The following is a 20,388-nucleotide window of genomic DNA, read 5'->3' as shown; positions in this document are numbered from 1 at the left end:
ATCCAGCTGAGAGTCTAGTAAGTAATCAAAGACAAGAAATAATGCACAGTCAAGTCTAGATCAAAAGGAAATAGGAGGTTGGTCAGTTATTTCGGAGATTGATCGTATTTTAGCTTTAATTTTGTGGACTAAATCAATATATGTTAGTGGCCAGATTAAAAGCTGAAAACTGGGACAAAGAACATGACCTTCCTATCCAAGGTCATTTTACACTTGAGTTTTCCAAGAGGACTGGAGAGTCTTCCTATCAATTCCTTCTAAAACTAACCCAAGGCAGCAGAGGTTATTCTGAGGCTCTGAATGCAGGGGCAGCAGGTTCCCTCTCTACGGTTCTTCAGGTCCTGCCCTAGACCAGAAAAAGTCATTCCACAAGGCTAGTTCCCTGAAGCTCAGAGTCATAATACTTTATTATTTCTCACTTCTAATAAGTCTCCTCGAGGAGTGCCTCTGCCCGGCCACCCCACCGTCTGAGAAGTGAAGAGGGCCTCTGCCCGGCCGCCCCACCGTCTGGGAAGTGAGGAGGGCCTCTGCCCGGCCGCCCCACCGTCTGGGAAGTGAGGAGGGCCTCTGCCGGGCCGCCCCACCATCTGGGAAGTGAGGAGGGCCTCTGCCCGGCCGCCCCACCGTCTGGAAAGAGAGGAGCGCCAGCCGCTGTGCAACCTTCCAAGTGTGAAGTGATAGCCTTGTATGTGATCTTTTCTGTCTTCCCCAAGTTTGCATTTTCGACATTAAAGTTTACTTTTAATTAAAAAGAAAGAAATAAATAAGTCTCCTCAAGCTAACTCTTTCTTCTGTTTTCTTCATTTAATCACAGTTCTTTAATCCTGACTTGCATATTGGTTTTTCAGGTCAATTAATTTGGTTGATTACTCAACTACACTTATTTTGCAATCACAACAATAGTCACTTAAAATAAAGATAATATGGACAAAGTACAAAAATAACGCAGAAATAAAAACTATGTGAACGAACTAATTCCTTTTTCAGAGGCTACTGGGATAAGAATAAGTTGAAACAGGATTGTGACATTTTTGACAATAAAAACAATTTTTGAGTTTTCGTATGAATTTTGGCATGTTAACTCTGCAGCTCTTTAGAACTTTGTATTTTTTTGTCTGTATAGACATTAACACCTTTTCTAAAGTCTCTTTAAGATCAGATGGAAAATACGTTATTCTTACTAATCAATATGAAATTAGCTATGAAAACTTACCTTCTGGACTACAAACAACCCATTCACAATTGTTCCAAGGGGCTGAGTTTGAAGCGTGTTGATCTTTGGGGTTTCACCAGCTTTTCTGATAATGTTCAGCGGGACATCAACCTTTTGGTCAGATTTAGCATCTAATACACATGAGGCGCTATTTACCTCTAAGAAACCACTGTGCTGATAATATCTTGATATTATAATCATTCTCTTTGGAATGAATTTATCTTTCAGCAGTGTATTAAAAACTTTTACAAAGAAGAATTCCTTCTCTGTAGCCACCGTAGCATGAAACATCTCTTGCTTGCCTTCTTGGGTCTCAAACGTGAAGGGCTTTGTTGCTTTCAGTACCATAACTGGCAAACAGTCTTTCCGAAACTCTTCTCTGATAGATTCCTGCTGGGCCACCCTCTGTTTCTGCTCAGGCTGAAGACAAGAGAAGAAAGATATCAGCTGTGAGTCAAAAAGGTACTATTGAGAGGACCTTCCTTCACCCACAGTGCTAAGCCTCAGGAAGCCACAGAAGACAGGTGGAATCAAGGGAAGAGACACAGAGGGGATAAGAAGAGACTTGAGGCCTAGAATGATCAAGATGGAACAGAGAGTGCAGAAGGAAGATTTCAACTCCTGTATTCAGATAAGACGGTGTAACATGTTTTGGAGGAAGGATCCCTAAAACCAAATCCTTGCTTTGCCATGTGCTATATAAAAAGACTTCATCAGATTTCTGAAATATTGCTAAGCCTCGGGGTAAATCTGATAAATCTGATTCCATCTTCTATGGATTCCATTCGGGCATAATATATCCTTGTTTCTCTATCCAACACTGTCCTAAACATTCATTTTACTCTGGTATAAAAGTGAGAGAGCTCAGTGACCTGCACAGGGTTCCCCAAATTCCTAGGGAGGTATTGTACGTAACAAAATGTAGACTATGTTTAATGTGAGTTAAGGGGGAGACCTAGGTCAGAGATCTTACAAGTGAGTTAAAGGAGAAATTTAAAAGGAGAATTGATACTACATTTGTGGATTTACCCTTAAATAATGAATTATGCACTAAGGTTTACATTTTAAAAATATATCTTATTATTTGAAATTATAAAAAAAGAAATAATTTAAATACATAAAAAATAGAATTTGGTTAAACAAAATATGGTATAGTCACAAATAGATTACTATGCAAATATTAAAAATGCTTTAGAGAAATAATGTGATAAACTGTTATAACTGACTCAATAAAGGGAAAGGTCCTAAACAGATAAAAAATCTCTTTCTTTTTGGATAAATAAGCAGTTAAAGCACACACACAAACACACTACAGAGATATTTACCAACATCAATTTTTTTTCCTAGATGATACAATTATAGGTAATTTTATTCGCTTCTCTGTGTTTTTTATTTTTCTGAATTAACAGAGATAAGATACCTTTTTTGGTTTGTTTTGGGAGAAAATACTACTTTTTAAAAGCAACTTGCCATCTAGAACCAAATGGAAATACAGGGAAAAACAAACAGAGGCATAAAAAGTCAAGTGTAGGAGTCTCGAAGGCTGTCTCCAATGTGACCTGAAGCTTGGGCCAGTGGAGCTGGGGCCAGTAAGGGGCCCTGACGGGCAGTATAACTGACTGCATTTGGATCAATGCAGGTAAAGGTCAGTTCCACTGAGTTCCACTACAAAAGTCCTCTTTGGTCCATGTATCTTTAGTTGAGTCTTCCAGACTGAATGATGCATATTTTCATTACTGGTGATGGAATCACACCATGTATACTTGAACCTTGTTTTCTGAAAAATCCAGAAGTTTCTGGGCCAAACCCAGAGGAAATGGCTCCTCTAGACAAAGAGAATGAAGTATGTGTCATCAGTTTCTAGAGCTCACACAGCTATAAAATGGTGTAACACCTGCTTCACAGGAAATGAAATTGCATGTGTGGTGGATTCTGTGTTGGGCCTTTCGGATATTGCCTGCCGCTCCCTCAGGACTAAAGTAATCATTCTCATCAATGAGACTCTTCAGGCACTACTCTCTCAGCTAAACAGGGCCACCTCACCTTGTCCATGCAGGTGTATAAAGGGCTTTTTTACATTACTTTTAAAAAGCAATTTGCTGTCAAGAACTAAGGGAAAATACAGGGGAAAACAAACAGAGGCATGCCAGGCCGAGTGTAAGAGTCTCTGCAATAGATCTCTGATGTGACCCAGAGCCTGGGTCTGTGCAAACCACAGACTCCCCCACCAGTCTTGGGAGCCCTGAAGGGCATTCTCAGCTCCCGAGCTCCCTGTGGGGTAGGCCAAGGCCTCTATTGCAACTATATTGGACTTGACATTCTTCCTCTTCTACTCCTTTCACTTCCTCACAGATACTAATTCTGAAAGTGCTCTAAAATAGACTTCCTGTAAACAACTGTCTATCTCAGAGTTTTCGTCTTATAGAATCCAAACCATAACAGAGTGTTAATGTGTCCAGGCCCTGACAGAGATTAGAAGCTCAACAGGTGTTTAATCTGATTAATCAGAGGTAGTTCCTGTTTTTGTGACTCAGAGTGCTTTTCACACTGTGGCCTTAATTCCCTTATTTGCATGCTCTGAGATAAAGAACAGAGAACAATGTGGGAAATGACAGTGACAGTGATGCTCTTACAAGGACAAAGACCACTCCACTCTCCTCATCCTACCTTAACATGAGGAGAGACTTTTGGTGCAGCACGTTGCTTTGTGACATCATTTCTGACGGCTGCAGATGCAGCAGGACTCATTTCAGGTTGACTTAGTGGCTTTGGTTTTGTTACCGATTTGTATTCCTTATCAACTGATTAAAAAATGGAAGACATGGCCAATAAGCATATAAACATATGAGCAGTGCACATTTTCAAATGTCACCAGAAATAAATACTAAAACCATATTAAGATATCTTCAAGAGCAGTTAATTTTTCTAAAAAAAAAAAAAACCTTGTTTTAAAATGAAAGAAACTGGACCTGGCACAGACACCTGTAATCCCAGCACTTTGGGAGGCCAAGGCTGGAGGATCAACCCGAGGCCAGGAGTTTGAGACCAGCTTAGTCAACATAGGGAGACCCTATCTTTATAAAAAATATTTTCAAAATTAGCCAGGTGCAATGTCACATGTTTTCAGTCTCAGCTACTTGGGAGGGTGAGGCAGGAGGATAACTTAAGCCCAGGAGTTCAAAGCTGCAGTGAGTCGTGATCACACCACTGCACTCCAGCTTGGATGATACAGTGAGACCTTGTCTGTCTCAAAAAAAAAAAAAACAAAAAACAAAAACAAAAGACAAAAAACAAAAGAAACTATGAAGTCTTAGTCTTAAATCGGTATAACACTTTGGAAAATGGTTTGGGACTCTATTTATTGAAATTCAATATCTACTTACCTTAACATCCAGTAATTCCATTCACAGGTGTACAGTCAAGAGAAACACACATACAAATACAAACATACAAAGATAAGTACATAAGGCTTATAATAAATATTCATAGCAGCATTTTTCACAATGGCCTCAAATGACTAAAATAACAATAAAAAATAGACCAATTCTCTCTATACATATGTATATGTATATGAGTTTATATGTGTATGTAATTATCAATTAAATGGAATCTTATGTAGTAGTGAAAATGAATAAACTACTGCTATGAAACAAGGGCTGATTTCTTTTCTTTTCTTTTTTTTTTTTTTGAGGCGGAGTCTCTCTCCGTCACCCAAGCTGGAGTACAGTGGCCCAATCTCGTCTCACTGCAACCTCCACCTCCCAGGTTCAAGTGATTCTCCTGCCTCAGCCTCCTGAGTAGCTGGGATTACAGGTTCATGCCACCATGCCTGACTAATTTTTGTATTTTTTTAGTAAAGACAGGGTTTCACCATGTGGGTCAGGCTGGTCTTAAACTCCTCACCTTGTGATCCGCCTACCTCAGCCTCCCAAAGTGCTGGGATTACAGGCATGAGCCACCGCACCTGGCCACAGATTTCTAATTATGTTCTACAAGGCCTTGCCTTGTCCTTCTATCGAGGGGACCCCACCCTGCCCTCTGAAGACTCTCTGTACTCCAGCTACACTGGCCTTCTTTCAGTCCTCAAGCAGGTCAACACCTGCTGTCATAGGGATTTTCACAGTGTTCCCTCTGACTGAAGGTACCTTTAACTCCTATGCATTTTTCAGAGCTTAGTGCAAGGGTCACTTCCCTATGGAACCCACTTTGACCAACACCAACTCTAATTCGTGGCTTATGTTAATGCTCCTTTGACACATGCTGCTGAAGAACCATCTTCCTTTCCATTAGAGCATTTGTCTCAATTAATTACATTCATAAATTTTCCTGTAAGAAAAATATCTACTTTCCCTTTAGAATAGAAGCTGTATAAAATTTGGATTTGTTTCTAACACCTTGTTTTATCATAAGAACCTAAAAGCTTTCCTTGTACCTATTAGCAATTCAATAGATATTTACTGAATGGATGAAGAAATGGATGGATGGGTGGCATGTTGGCTCCTCACTAATGCCTACAAAATGCAGTTGTATACTTTGGCTGGGCTCCTCCACATCTATGGTCAGGTTATATGTTATTGTGAAAAGCCAACTCCTAGTCCTGATTTTTAAAAAGACCACGTAACAAGATGGTCGTGTTTAATGACTTAAGGCACTCTCAGGCAGAAGAGGGCCTGAGAAATTATTAGATGTCATTTCTGATAGAATTTGAACAACTCTGGGCTGAAATAGCAAGGCAATCACTTTGATTTTACTAAAAAGAGAAACGATACTGTTTTATGAGGCAGTAGGTACTCTGTCATTACCTTTCAAAGATCAGAAAGTGGTTGACTGTCTGACAGGGATATTGTAGCAGGATCTCTGCTCTAGAAAGAAGTTACACTAACCTTCTAATGATAAGTTAGTTCCATGCAACTGGTTTCAGAAAGGTATGCAGATAAAGTCTCTTCTATGTTCACAGCATCGGCGAGAAAACAGCATCAAGGAGGCCAAGGGAATCAACCTACCGTTCTACCACATCACATCAGCCATACTTCATCTCACACACAGTGGTACCAATATTTGTGGACAAGCTTGTCTGCCCACTATAAATCTCTCATTTGCCTTAATAATCAGGTGGACATTGTTACTGATTATCTCATTTATCATTTTCAGCATTTTATTTTAATCTTGCAGGACTTGTGTAGACTGTGATCACATTTTCTCTTCGCTTCCTTTTTCTATGCTTATGAGTCCTTGTATTTTCTCATCTTGCTTCATACAAAAGCTTCTCCTCTCTACTAATTATTGCCTCTGTCTTCATTAAAGATTCTCCAGGTATCTTCTACCTTCCATGGGGTGAGGTTGTGAGTAGAAGAGCATATAGCACTCTACATGCAGACATGCCATGGCAACAGAGAAGGATCACTTAACCAAGAATGATAGTAACTGTTCAAAAAAATGAAACAAAAGCTTTTCATACAATAATAGAAATAGCATGGACACACAAAAATTTCCTACATTCAAAAGAGGCCTAAGTATGTCCACGGATGGAATTTGAGAGCGATGAAGGAACTCAGTTGCCTTCTTGTAGAGCATGCAGGAAGCATACTTTGTGTTTTGTTGTTGTTGTTGTTGTTGTTTGAGACAGGGTCTCACTATTGTTGCCCAGGCAGGGGTGCAGAGGCATGATCTCAGCTTACTGCAACCTCTGCCTCCCGGGTTCAAGTGATTCTCGTGCCTCAGCCTCCTGAGTAGCTGGCATTACAGACGCCTGCCACCACGCCTGGCTAATTTTTGTATTTTTAGTAGAGACAAAGTTTCACCATGTTGACCAGGCGGATCTCGAACTCTTGACCTCAAGTGATCCACCTGCCTTGGCCTCCCAAAGTGCTGGGATTAAAGGTGTGAGCCACTGCACCTGGCCCAAAAGCATACTTTGAATTCTACAACTGTTACATTTGGAGACTCTCATTTGGGACAGCCTCTGGATGATCTACTCCTGAGTCTCCAAGTTAGTCCCAAACTGGATCTTTTTTAGCTAAGTAGAATAACAAAATCCCAGAATCATTAGAACAGCAAAATGGGGAGAAGATTGTAGAAGGGGAAATTTTGTGCTATCCTGGTCAAAGAGAAGAATTAATTCTTGATTTATTGCCAAAATAGAAGATATTTCTAAATATCTCAGCCTATGTTTGCCAATAGATTCCTGTCTCATCCCAGATAAGAAACACAGGGCAGCTGGTTACATGGAAGTAACATGGGTAGTTACTGCCATCTAAGGGCCATCTTAAAGAACTACATCTTCTAACTTAAAGCCTGGGAAAACAACCACTCCTTTCTCATTAGTGCCTTAGAAACTACCTCACAGTTTACATCTGTATAGAATTATGGACCTACATAGTATCACTTATGTGGCTTCATTTAACCTTCTTATAAACCATGTGTGAGAAGCCATGTCACCGTGTTGTACACCCACAAATGCTATTAAAAGCTGTTGTAATCTTTGCTGTTACGGTTTTACTTTGAATCCTAAAACTGTTGCATTTGGAGACTCTCATTTGGGACAGTCCTGGAGTGATATGCTCCTTTGTTAGCTCTTTTTTGTTCTTCAGACATAAAGCCGGGACGTATCAATTGTTCTTAGTAAACAAAATCAGGAATTTAAACTAAATGTATATAATTCAGATGGAGATGATGAGTGATTTATTGAATGATGTTAAAAAAGTCTTTTTGCTGTGGGTAATTTATACTGTCACTGGAGATAGAGAGGAGAGAGAATCCCTGAAGGAGGATTCTCCCTCCCTGAAGAAGGAGGAGATCATCCCCTAAAGAAAGCAGCATAGTCTGGGACCATAGAAAGATAGGGACATGGAGAGAAATAAACAGACTGTGTGAAGGAAAAAAAGGTGCTCAATATCCTGGTTTACAATTTTCCAATGCAATAATTTATATTTTTGAGACTTCAGTAGAATGTGAGAGCATTACATACTGTGGAAATGGAGTTGGGAAAAGTTAACTTCGAAATTCTACATCCATATTCACTGTAATTGAACTGGAGACAAAGATGGGCAAGGAGAAAAGATGATAAATGGAAGTGGTCACCCTAAAGGCTGGAACAAGAGATGCAAACCAAGGCTGGAATGGATTTGTGGAATTTGTAACAAACACTTCCTACAAGTGATTCTCAGTAAAAGGGGGCAAAGAGACAGGTGCACTAAGTTAGCAAACAAATTCCAACAGTGTGCACTGGGGGTCATATCCCAGGGACGCCATGAAAGGAAAGGCCCAGGCTTGGCAGAGAAAGGGACTGGGCAGGTGCGGGACTACCACATTACCTTTCTCCTTTTCTTCCTTAAGACGTTTTACCAAAAGCATATAATTCAACTTCTGAAAAATAAGAATGGTCTTCTTCACTGCAGTCACTGCACCAGCATTTTGAATCATCAAGTTAGCTACTTGTATTCTGTTTGCGGTACGTAGTATGCCTGTGGCGATATTAAACTCGTCTGAAAGAAAGAACTTAAACCTATCCAGTTCCTCATCAGTGATGTTATCCAGGCCCGTTAGCAAGAGTATCTCCTTGTATTTACTCTCCATCTGACGACTTTGGGATCAACCTATAAGGAATCCAAAGCATGTAAGATTACAACACCAAAAGGGATTCTACATTCAAAATAAAGCAAGGTGAGCTATTAATATTTTTAAAGAAAAATAAACAAAATGTTTGCAGTAGTAAAAGAGATTTGAATGGGACATAGGTAAGAACTTCTTAAGCAAGGTGATCCCTATTCCTGGGAAAGACATCTTCAGAAAGTATACAACACCTCTGGAATTCTTAGAAAACAGGATACATCAGCTGGGCATGGTAGCTCACGCCTGTAATCCCAGCACTTTGGAAGGCCAAAGCGGGCGGATCACCTGAGGTCAGGAGTTTGAGACCAGCCTGGCCAATATGGCAAAACCCCATCTCTACTAAAAATACAAAAATTAGCTGGGCGTGGTGGTGGGGGCCTGTAATCCCAGCTACTCAGGAGGCTGAGGCAGGAGAATCACTTGAACCAGGAGGCGGAGGTCACAGTGAGCCAAGATCGCGCCATTGCACTCCAGCTTGGGCGACAAGAGCAAAACTTTGTCTCAAAACAAACAAACAAACAAAACACTACAACAAAAAGGAAACAGGATACATTTTCCTTTTATTTTTAAAATAGATTTATCGAGGCATAACTGGCATACAACACAGTGCATATATTGGAAGTATACAATCTGATAAATTTTCGCATATACATATACCTGATGAAGTGCAATTAATCAATTTGTTCTTTCATGGATCATGCTTTCACTGTCTTATTTAAGAAATCTTTTCCAATCTCAAGATGAGAAGATTTTATGTTTTCCTCTAAAAATATTATGGTTTAATCATTTTATTTGGGTGTATGTACCGTTTTGAGTTATTTTGTATATAGTATAAGCAATGACTCAAAGTTCATTTATTTTTCATATGAATATGAAATTTCCCAGAACTGTATATTAAGAAGACTATCCTTTTTAACGATTTTTTTTACCTTTGCAAAAATCAGTTGTCCAAATATGAGTGAGTCTATTTCTGGATTTTTTATTCTGTCCATCAACCTATTTTTGTATCTTGTTGCCAAAATCACATTGTAGTAATATAGTTGTTTATGTATAGTATCCAAAATAATACACAAAACATTATAAATAATCATTCAAAAGTTTATAACTATAAGATTAATATGCAGAAATGCATTCCTTTATTCTAGCACCACTCCAAGAGTGAAAAAAATCACGTAAAAAAGTAATTTCCAATAGCAACAAAACTACAAAGTACATAAGAACATCTAATACAATATATTTAAGAGTTTTAAAGGGAACCTTATAAAACTTCATTGGGAGATTTAAAAGACCTACTTAAGTGGGTGTATGTGTGATATTTTAAATGGGAAAACTTGATAAAATGAAGACAGCAATGTTGTCAAATTAATCTATAAACTTCCATCCAAAATCTCAAAGGGTTTTTCATAGAACTTATCAGAATGATCTTAAAACCTAAATGAAAAAAATAAAGACAAAAACGTGCAAAACATGTTGAATTGTTTATTAGGATGTAGTATCCCTACTACTAGGTATCAATACTTACTACAAATGTATAATAATTAAATCGATATGGCAGTGGCATAGAGAAAAATGAACTAATAAATAGAGTGTGGAAACAGGACCACATGTAAGTTAAAGCATGGTACATAATCAAAGTGGCGTTAAAAATCACAAGGAAAGAATGGCCAACTATAAAAAGTATTCAGGCAAAAGATAATATTCGGGGAATGATATATTTGGCCTTTCTCTTATATCATACACAAATATATATCTGGCTGGATTAATTATCTAAACAGAAGAGTAATGATGTTGAATAAAACACAGAATTTCTCAATACATTGAAGTAGAAGGAGGTTTCTTAAACAAGGCACAAAAAGGACAAGCCAGAAAAAAAAACAAACTTTGTCAAATGTGATTGCATGCATATTCTTAATTTCTTTGTAGGAAACACACACACACGTGCACACACACACACACTAAACAAAGTGTTTATATAAGGCAAAAACTGGGCAGATACCTGAAATATACATATATATATATATAGCTAATAGAAGTTTTGCTTTTGGAATACATGGAGAACCATGTATCACTAAGAAAACAATAAACAGTCTATTTGAAAAGTGTGCAAAAGATGTGAATGAGCAATTTGCTCAAGTATCCAATAAACATAAAAAAGATGTTTGACATTATTAGCAATTAATGACTTCCAGAGCAGCAACATATAAAGTGGAAGAAATAAGCCGAAGAACAGGAAAAGATGTCTATGAGCTGAAAATAACTGATTGTGAATTTTAGGGAAGCTTGAATACCACCATCAGTAGAGTCAATGTTAATAAATTCTAAACTATCACTGTTAATGGCCTCATAATGTTTTTCCTTATATGCTGGTAAGGGCTGGACAAACTCTACTTATACATGTAGAGTTCATGAGTGAAAATTAAAACTATTATCAGGACCATTTTCAAAATAAGAAATAACATTAAAAATATTTGTAATGATAAAGCCATCCAAATGCCCCCGTCCTACTGATGAAAGCAAGGAAGGACACTACCTTTGCTGAATATCTACAATCAGCTTGGCATGATTCCTGCTTTCCTACTTGTCTATAAGAAACTAATCTTCCTATAAGCCTCTTATATAATAACAATCACATTTTAATCACATTTTAATAAGATTGACTCATCATTTTCTCTGAAGTTATGTTGTCTTATAAATGAAAAACTTGCATTTTACTTCATAATATCTGTTAACTTAAAAAATGCTTGTATTTGCTATTGGCATAAAAGTTAGTCTTACAAACAGGCTGATAGATAAACCCCAATGGGATCTGAAGCTTAAGGAACACCAGCTCAGAGACACCAGAGGACATGGCTAAAGTGAGTAAAAGATAAATGAACCCATCCTTTCAGAGTTCATGTCCATTTTCCCAGGTTCAAGTTCTCAGAGGGGTGCATAGCATGGCTGGCATTTCCTCAGTTGTCTTTTTCGGCGGAGAAACGGTTCAGTCTCTCCTCTCTAACCCAGCTCCTCCATGGTGCTTACCTCCTGATCCCTGGGGCGATCAGCAAACCGGGTCTGCCACCTTCTCTTCAGAGAGCTTAACTAACAGAGGGCTCAGGAGAGCATGCCCAAATAACCTACGTGACTTTCAAAGCTACAAAGACTCTGACACTTCTGAACAGCTTCACACGTACCCCTAATAAACACTTCCCGTCACCCGCAGGCCCAGTGTGGGTAGGAGTGACAACTGGAGCTCTCATTGGCTGAGCTGGTTTGGGTTCTCACTAGCAGCCACAGAAGAAAATTTCTATAGAAACTTGTATCTGAGTCATGCCACATAGTTACACTGATTGGAAACAGAAAGTGGCTAGGAAACTGTAAAAAATGACCGAAGATGACTTAGTGATACGCTTTGTGACTAAGGGGCCTGGTGATGACATTTTTTCTGGTATAAACAAGCACACTGATCTCAGAGGGTATCTACAAGCATTGCCAGTATGCCAGTGCAGCTTCTTGTCTTCAAAGCATAAGAGAATCTGGAAATGAGACCAAAGTGAAAGTACAGACATTCTATTGTGGAGCAAAAGCAAGGATACCCTCAAGGGACGAGTGCAGGCACTCAAAGATTGAGTCACAGGCAATGTGGTTCATGTACTACATGAATAAGCACAATGAAGGTATGGGGTACTCTATGATAAAGAGGAAGGCTTTTCTGGGAAATGGGCGGGCAATTCCCAGAATCGGGGTGCCACCCTTTTCTTGACTAAAGATGGTTAATCCAGAACTGTCATGGCGTCAGGTGCATGATGGGAGTGGGAATTCCCCCATGGAAGTTTTATGATATTAAGGCACAATGAAGCTAAGGGTCAGCAGTCAGCCAAGTTTTCGACCATCTTGGCTTTAACCAGTTGCAGCCGGTTTCTTCTGTGTTACATTCTCATCTGTGCCTAAGTAGGAAGTTTGCAATCTGTTTTCGTTGTCATAGCCTGTTGTAACAGTTCCTGTCTACTAGTGGGGCAGTCCCTCTGCTAACCATTTTGACCCCATTTTTATTGCTTGTAGCCACATGCAAGTAATCGTGCCTCATTCCCTCACTGACTGCTTGCCTCAAAAGCATATATACAGTCTTTCTTCCTAACCAGGCTCCTAACCCTAAACTCAGAGCTTGAGGGCTTGATTCTAGTCTGCAATTTACTTGAGGTTTTCCTTTTTTATTCATTGAATTAACAATTATGCACTGAACATCTAATACGATGTATTAGATTCTGAGAATATAAAAGTTAGTAAGACAAAGTTCCAGATGTTCAGCAGCTCTGCCAAGTCATGGAAACAGACATGTAATTTAATAATCACAATAGGACATAATGATAAGTGTTATAATTAAAGCATGCTCAAGATGCGATGGGAGCAGAGGAAGAGCACCTAACCATGCCCACGTAATCAGCCCAGAGCTGCAGGACCTCCTTCACTTTCTGCTGCAAGGCTTGTTTCTACACTTTTGCCAGCTGTCAGCTCAAATAGCACCTTATCTGTGGGGCTTCTCTGACCAGCATGTTCTCTACCTCTTCACCGCATTATTTTTTCCCACACGTGTTACTGACCACCATCTGACATACCGCATATGTCATTTGTTTGTTTATTCTCTGGCTCATGCTCCTAAAATGTAACACACATGAGGGAAGAGATTTCTGCCCACTGGCTCACTGCATCCACTTCACCTGATACAGTGCCAGGCATAGAGAAAGTGTTCAAAAAATATTTGTTGAATGAGTGAATGCATGAGTGAGTGGATCACACAAGGCAAAAGCACACCAAAGAGAACAATATGTAAGAATTAAAAAAGCCTGCGAAGTGTATGAATTTGGTAACCTACTGAGTAAATGAGAAAAAGCTCCCTGTTGAGGGAGAACCCAACAAGCACCACCCCGGAGAGGCATAGTGATTTGAGGCTTCAAGTCCTGTAAAAGGTGAGTTAAGTGATTAAACTGGGGAGTGGTCTCAATGAGGAGCAGGTACACTGCCGCACCCAGGGCAGACAGACAAGTGCTCATCCTTCAGCTTTGTTTTACCAAGAAATTTGATCAGAGAGATACCCGACTGGGTGACAAGACACAGAAAGGAAAGGAAGCAACCGTGCTGAAAAGGGAAGTTTGTTAATAGTCTCACAGAGAAAAGTGGGATCCCCAAGCCCTTTCCCCACTGACTCCTAGAATACTGACAGCAAGGTTTACGCCATAAGCAGAAGACTGGAGGATCCCACTGTAGCGACTGGCCCAAGAGGGGAAAAACTCCCACCGTTACTGACATTTTGAGTTTTTCCAGCATGAAGACTCAGGCCCTTTCGTGCTAATCCTATAATTAAACTAACTCATAAATAAACCAGGCCAACACAAAAAGAGTTCAATTCAGTTTTGTGTGTATATATGTATAGATATTTCTTTCTTAAATATGAGTAAACAGATATAAATAACATTCAGAAAAGCCTCCAACTTAAAAAAAAAAAAAACAGAAAACAAATCAGAAGAAGGAACTTAAACAAGGACAAAGCAGAGGGTAGAAGAAGAAATATATATGTGAGAGATAAGAAAAGACATTGCATCCATGAAACAAAAAGACAGTGCTAATACTTGTAAAAAATGAACAAATTAACAGGAGAGATTTTATAAATATATTATCTAAATGTGATAGCAGAAAAGTTTTAAAGCTAATAGGGTGATAAAGTTGAAGAGCTCTTTCTAAAAGTATACCTAGAAAACAATAAAATGGAAAAACAGAAGAGAAAAGATAAGAGATATACAGGTTTATGCCAGGATGAATAATAACCAGCTAATAAGCATTTAAACAAGAGTGAGTGGAGAAAAAAGAAAGCTATCAAATAAATATCGAATGTGATGCATGAGAAAGAACACACACAAAAGCATGTCATTTCGCATTTTTTTCCAGTTTTTTTTTTTTTTAGTAGACTTTGTTTTTTAAATCAGTTTTAGGCTCACAGTAAAACTGAGCTGCAGGCACAGGTTTCCATATACCCCTTTCCCTCACACATGCACAGCCTCCCCATTATCAACGTTTCCACCAGGGTAGACCCTGCATGGACACATCATTATCACCCAGACTCCACAGTTTACATTAGGGTACACTTGGTGTTGTACATTCTGTGGGTTTGGACAAATGTATAATGGGTATCCACCATTATAGTATCATACAGGGTGGTTTCACTGCCCTAAAATCCTCTGTGCTCTGTCTAGTCATCTCTCCCCACAAATCCTGGCAACCACCCACTGATCTTTTTACTGTCTCCATAGTATTGCTGTTTCCGGAATTTCATATAGTTGAAGTCATACAGTATATAGCCTTTTCAGACTTTCACTTAGTAATCTGCATTTAAGATTCCTCCATGGGTGTTCGTGGCTTGATGGTTCATTTCTTTTTAGCATTAAAAAATATTCCATTGTCTCCATTTCTCTCAGTTTATCCATTCATATACTGAAGAACATGTTAGTTGCTTCCAAGTTTTTGCAATTATGAATAAACCTTCTATAAATATCTGTGGCATGTTTTTATGTGGACTTAATTTTTCAACTTTGGGTAAATATCAAGGAATGCAATTGCTGTACTGTATAATAACATATAATAAGAGTATGTTTAGTCTTGTAAGAAACCACTAACTGGTTTTTTATACATTGATTTGGTCAAAAAATGTTTATGGGCAAACGGAAGGTATCTAATAAGTACTGCATTGAACAGTTTTAAGAATAAGGAGAAAATCTATGACTCTGAAGACTTTTATATCTTGTCCACAGATTTCTTAAAAAGGTATGCTTTAGAAATAGATCATATAAAGAATTGTTCAGACTTGTTTAGTGATGCCTCAATTTCAGAACTTTTGTAAAGAAATCACAAGTAAAAGCAAACACCTCAAGGCAATTAAATGTTAATTTTTAAAAATGTATCTAAACAGTGATTTCCACACTTTAGCATGCATCAGAATTTCCTGGGGGAAGCTTGTGAAAATGCAGATTTTAGGCCTCACCCCCAGCATTTCTGACAAGTTCCTGGGTGATTCTGATGCTGTTGGTCTTGGCACAACACTTAGAGAACCACTGCTTTAATATCTAATCTCTGGCATTTAAACTAATAAGCAATGTCCATATGCCTTTGCATTTTCTAATAGTAAATAAACAAAAGAACAGTTCTGATATGCCTTCAATAACAAACTTTAAATCTTTAGACTCTTGAAATGTTCTACTTAAATGGAATAGAACCTATAACTTATTCATCTTGGCTCACAATGATTCCCATGAGTTCAAAAGACAGAGCCACAGGACAGTCTAATACCAGATAATCTATGACTTCATGAAAGCATTTGTTCACAAAATACATAGCTATTAGGGTACAGGGACGACCTTGCTTTTATCTTCTCCATGCATCTTCTCTATAGAAAATTCAATAAGAAATTATGAAGATTTTTATAATCAGAATGAGAACTCAACTTATCATGAATGTACACATAAACATCACAATGAACCATCATACTCAAGCCTCAGATTCAAGAACTTCTTAATCAGGGCAACAGTAATATTCCATAAAACGTATTTGCCCCATTCATTCTAATCACATACTATAATGAAAGAAATCCTGTTATTTGTGTGAATAAAATACCTTGCAAGATAGGACTAATGTCTTTGTAAAGGGTATCAGCAAATAAATCAAATCTGTTGACCTGGGTCTGATTATAATGAAATGCTTGCATCAAATAAAAATCTTTGGAAGTCAAGTTGCAAACTTTCTAAATTTCCAAAAGTAGATAACCTGAAATAATGCTTGTCAGGAGACATGATAATCTGTAGGACCTCAGTCATCACATCCAATTTGGGAAATGCTTCAGAGCCCCTCTGACTGCAGAATAATTTTATTAATAACATTGGTACTGCAGAAGTCAAAATCCAGAGGCTCCTCAGGCTCTCGAGTATTGATTTGCAGACTGTCACCGTTCCTCCTTCTTCCAAAAATAGCATCTAAGGGTCACCATAACCTTGGTAATACATTCAAAGTGCAGTTAAAATCCCTGGCATAGGATTTGATCCAAAAATAAACAGTCTAAAAGGACAATTAAGTTAATTTGAAAAGTAACAGACTCTTCCTGACATGTAAACTCTTAAAACACTCCAGCCTTTGCAGTGTGGCCCAGACGCTAGAGAGCCCTTCCTAGCCAAGTCCCTGGAGAAGTAAGCTCCAGCTCCCTGAAAACAGGAGGAAGTGGAGCAGCTCCTGCCACTCTTAATTTTTGTTTTCAATTTCATTGATTTCGGCTCTAATTTTTTAAAACTGTATTTTCTTATGCTTACTTTGCATTTAATTTACTCTTATTTTTCTAGTTTCTTAATATGGGAGCTTAGATGATTGATTTTTAGGTCTTTCTTTTTTTCTAGCAACATGCTTTTAAAATTACAAAACACCAAGGAGAGAGAAGATCCTAAAAGCTTCCTGAGAAAGAATAGATCATATCTAAGGATTAGGAATAAGAATAGAATTGGCATTCTTGACAGCCACACTAGAAGCTACAAGAGAGTGGAGCAATTCCTTTAACATTTGAGGAAAACAATTTTCAGCCTAGTCTTCTATACCTAGCTGATAATTATAATTACATGTACATGTAAGGAAGGAACAAAATTATTCAGGAATCTCCATGTCTTAGTTTGTTTGGGCCTCTATAACAAAAACACTATAGACTAAGTGGCTCATAAACAACAATTTATATACACATTTATTTCTCACAATTCTGGAGGCTGGGAAGTCCAAGATCAACATACCAGCATATTCAGTATCTGGTGAAGACTTGCTTCCTGGTTCACAGGGAGCCATCTTTTTTCTTTTCTTTTTCTTAGAGGCAAGGTCTTGCCATGTTGCCAAAGCTGGGCTCTAACTCCTGGACAGCAGGTGTGCGCCACCACACCTACCAAGATGACGGCTTTTTGCTGTGTCCTCACACGGCAGAAGAGATGAAAGTGCTCCCTGGGCACTATCCCACGTAGTATAAGAGTACTAATCCTACTCACGAAGTCCATACCCTCAAGATCTAATCACCTCCCCAAAGCCCCACCTCCTAATATCATCACATTAGGGGTTAAAATGTTAACATATGAATTTTGGCGGTAACACAAACATTCAGTCAACAAGGATGATGTCACCCCAGGAAAATGGTGACCAGAAGCCCTTGAACTTTGACTTGTACAGAGCTAGACTGAAACTTGTTCAAAGCAGGGGGACAGAAAGCTCAAAAAAGAATATTTCCTAAGGAAAAAGTGTGTGAAATATAAGTGTTGCAGGTAGTGGGTGGTTGCAGAGAAATTACCTGAATTTATTTTGAGAGAAATTTTACTATTTTGGATTTCTTAAAATAATTAGCAATAAGCACATCAAGATGGAATAAATTATTAAAGATGTGTCACTGACTTCAGAAAAAAATAAAGATGCATAAAGAAGGAATCTAACCATACTACATGGCTTAACGATTAGTTTTATCTAGAGAGTTATGGTAATTTAAAACACCAAACAATGATTTAATCAACAATTGTGAAATGACCATATTGGGAAAGTAGGAAGAGAGACAATGCACATGTATTGGTAAGATGTAGGGTTCCAACAATGTAAGAAAAGAGGTGTAAGAAAACCAAATTTGTATCTTCTATTGCAGCAAATCAATAGATAATGGAGTGGCTAAAATTGAAAACTAGGAAGATAACATATTATTATGAAAGGTTAAAAAACGTTGCCTCGAGTGAGTGGGAATTGGGAGTGGGAAGGTATGAGGCAGGGGACTACTCTTTTATTATCATCCTTGTAATATTGTTGAATTTCAATCAATAGTAATATAATAATTGAATGAAAATAAATTTAAAACATAAATAGCTCTACTAAATGCTCGCTGAAGTATCTTCCTATTCTAAGGCTCTATATTCTATACCATTTAGCTCTACTAAATTTTAGCTCTACTAAATGCTCACCAAAGTATCTTCCTATTCTAAGGCTCTATATTCTATACCATCCTAAGGATCTATATTCTACACTATTAATCCAAATATGATCTATGATAAAATATAATAATATTTCAGAAATAGAATTCATTACTTCCAGCTAAGTGAATTTGGAAAGGTCCAATTAAAGAAAATAACGCACTTGGACGATTCCTATTAGAAGGAATAAGAGTTTTAACATATGGAAATACAAAGAGTGCCAATGGAATTGAACAGTCAATACTTATGGACCACCTATATATAACCAATTATTGATGCGTTCTCTAGAGTCCCTGATTGCCTCTGGCACAGAGAGCTAACCTTTACCACTCAGCCAGTAAGCCAATAAGTGAGAGGTCTTTTTCACAGGTTATCTCATGTAACCCTACCACTCTATGTGGTAAAAATATTAACTGCAACCCATAAGTGAGGGAACAGAATTTAAAGAAGTTAAGTCATTTGCTCTAGAGTACCCTGCTAGTATGTGGTATAGTCAGAATTTAAACCCAATTATTTTCTAAAATTCCAATTCTCTTTCCGTCACTCTGCCCTGTTTTTGGCATATTTGTACATAATTTATATATTCTATATAATGTGATCAAATGAAAAAAACCCTGGAGAGTCAGGGCCTTCCCTCTTCCAAGCCCTTATTTCTGGTTCTTGCTTACCACATCCTTCCCTTCTCCTTTCACACAGCTCAAAACACAGCTAGACTTTCTATTGGAGAGAAAGCAACTATCTTGAATTGCTCAAGATTCCTACTGCAAACAACATAAGCTATTTTTGATAGTTTAAGGAAACAGAAACTTTATTAAAAATATTAAACCCAGGCCAGGCACGGTGCCTTATGCCTGTAATCCCAGCGCTTTGGGAGGCCAAGGCGAGGGGATCACTTGAAGCGAGGAGTTCAAGGCCAGCCTGAGCAACAAACAGCGACCTTGTCTCTCCAAAGAATTTTAAAAATTAGCAGGGCGTGGTGACACACGCCTGTAGTCCCAATTACTTGGGAGGTTGAGGCAGGAGGATCACTTGATTGTCTAGGAGTTTGAGGCTGCAGTGAGCTGTGATCACACCACTACACTCCAGCCCGAGTGACAGAGCAAAACCCTGTCTGAAATACACACACACACACACACACACCCTCCTCAGAGATCACTGGAGAATCTGAAGGACTGAAGGAACAAAGTCAAGACTAAACTCACAGAATAAAAGAAAAACAAAAAACAAAACTGTGTTTCCCACACCTTCTCCCTCCACCGACATACACACACACCAAACCAGGCAACAAAACTATTCTGAATAAGTTCACTGTTTCTGTTCCATAAACATATAATGCCAAGACCTGACAACACTGCAATTGCTCAATCTACAGTGCAACTGCCACTTCCGTATGTACTTTGCAATTGCTGCTATTGCCTAAAACCCAGATGTCTCTGAAGCCAGCCGCATCAGCAAGATGGAAACTCCATGGAGAGCCAGGTTCTCATGTTGATGACTTCTAAATCAAGCCCCCCTTGGAAGCATCTGACAGGGCAAGCCTAGGTCACCTGTGTCCATCTGGGTTGCAAG

At 38.5% G+C, this 20,388-nt stretch overlaps 1 protein-coding gene and 1 pseudogene across 7 annotated transcripts in view; both read right to left on the bottom strand.

Annotated features, from left to right (window-relative positions):
• Positions 1-20,388, bottom strand: part of LOC105498137 (absent in melanoma 2) — a 130,452-nt gene that overhangs the window by 9,161 nt on the left and 100,903 nt on the right. For 3 of the 7 annotated variants that reach the window (XR_003021806.2, XR_011615708.1, XM_011770011.2), the window contains exons 1-4: positions 11,846-11,972; positions 8,527-8,808; positions 3,881-4,014; positions 1,214-1,633 (exon numbers count right to left, since the gene is read on the bottom strand). Coding sequence is in view for 5 of the 7 variants with exons in the window: in XM_011770011.2 (XP_011768313.2) it covers positions 1,214-1,633; positions 3,881-4,014; positions 8,527-8,788 (816 nt within the window). In the remaining 2 variants the exon portion in view is untranslated. Of the gene's footprint in view, positions 1-1,213; positions 1,634-3,880; positions 4,015-4,596; positions 4,741-6,096; positions 8,809-11,845; positions 11,973-20,388 lie in introns of those variants that run through there. The other 4 variants (XM_011770012.3, XM_024798063.2, XM_024798065.2 and 1 more) reach the window with 4 other exon arrangements.
• On the bottom strand, positions 4,467-19,033 carry LOC139359608 (cell cycle checkpoint protein RAD1 pseudogene; annotated as a pseudogene).

The sequence above is a fragment of the Macaca nemestrina genome, chromosome 1 (genome assembly GCF_043159975.1).
Source record: "Macaca nemestrina isolate mMacNem1 chromosome 1, mMacNem.hap1, whole genome shotgun sequence".
Lineage (NCBI taxonomy): Eukaryota > Metazoa > Chordata > Mammalia > Primates > Cercopithecidae > Macaca > Macaca nemestrina.
Note: the sequence above shows the minus strand (reverse complement) of the source record. Positions and strands in the feature narration are given on the sequence as shown.